The 1,095-nt window shown below is 69.1% G+C and overlaps 1 protein-coding gene across 1 annotated transcript in view; it reads left to right on the plus strand.

The window, feature by feature from the left end:
* Positions 1-22: 22 nt before the first annotated feature.
* Positions 23-1,095, plus strand: part of PDGFB (platelet derived growth factor subunit B) — an 18,964-nt gene continuing 17,891 nt past the window's right edge. The window contains exon 1 of the mRNA XM_008049571.2: positions 23-108. Within this exon, the coding sequence (XP_008047762.1) occupies positions 46-108 (63 nt within the window). The 5' untranslated portion in view covers positions 23-45. The remainder of the gene's footprint in view (positions 109-1,095) is intronic.

Here is a 1,095-nt window from a genome sequence, read left to right on the forward strand (position 1 = left end):
CCGTCTACGCGTCCAGGGCCCCGCGGGGCCGGGCCCGGAGTCGGCATGAATCGCTGCTGGGCGCTCTTCCTGTCTCTCTGCTGCTACCTGCGTCTGGTCAGCGCCGAGGTGAGTTGCCACGGCGGCTGGGGCTGCTTCTCCATTCATTCCCCTCATCCCCATCTTCTGGCCACCCCCTCCTCTCCTGCAGTGAACTTTGGACCCTGGCAGCCCGCGAGCCTGCCGCCGGGCGCTGGGTGCCCTCCTAGGGCTGGGACGCGAGGTCCGGGGGTGCCAGGCTGAAGGGAAGGGAGCCACGGTGGCTTTCTTTCCAACGGGCGGACCTAGAGCCTTGAGCCGTTCAGCGTCTGGGGAGGGTGTGTGTGGCCCTGCCCCCCAACCCCCAGGATCCCGAGAATCAGCCCCTTCCCGGCGAGGGAGAGGGGGTGGGGTGGTGCCGCGGGTGCAGAAGACAGCGCGTCCTCCCGAGCCCACTTCGGCTCCAACCTCGGCTTAGGTTCTGTCCTGGCACCGGCTTGCCCAGGAGGTGCGAGCGGCGCACCCGTGGCATCCACGCCGACCTTTGGCGGGGCTCGGGTCCCACCCTCGCTCCCGCTCCGGGTCGGGATGGGCGCCCTCGGGCACGCGCAGGGCATGCCTGGCCCCAGAACACAGTCCGGGAGCAGCTTGTATCTTGGGTGGGGGGTGGGGGTGAGACAGGCAGAGAGACAGACACAGAGACAGAAAGAGAGACACGCAGATAGGTTCCGGGCCCTCGGGGAAGGGGGGGGACTGGGGGCGCCTAAGGAATCCAGCCCCCAGAGCCGTGTGTGCCTGAGGCCTCGCCATACCTGTGCCCGCGCCCTGGGAGAGGAAGCACCTCTCCCCCCCGCATGCAGGGTGCGGAGTGCGCCGCCTGCTAAAGCCTAGCTGCAACGGAGGTGGGGTATAAGATCTGAGGGAGCGGTCGGGTCGGATCAGTGCCCCCACCCTTGCCAGCCTCACGTAGCAGTGAGTTGGCAAGTCTATCCGGAATCCAGGTGGGAAAGGGGGCGGGGCAGGGAGGAGGCGCGAGGTGGAGGGAGGAGAGGGCGGCGGGCGCGGGGCGCGCCCGGG

The sequence above is a fragment of the Carlito syrichta genome, unplaced genomic scaffold (assembly GCF_000164805.1).
Source record: "Carlito syrichta isolate Samal-C Ts95f unplaced genomic scaffold, Tarsius_syrichta-2.0.1 Scaffold135784, whole genome shotgun sequence".
Taxonomy (NCBI): domain Eukaryota; kingdom Metazoa; phylum Chordata; class Mammalia; order Primates; family Tarsiidae; genus Carlito; species Carlito syrichta.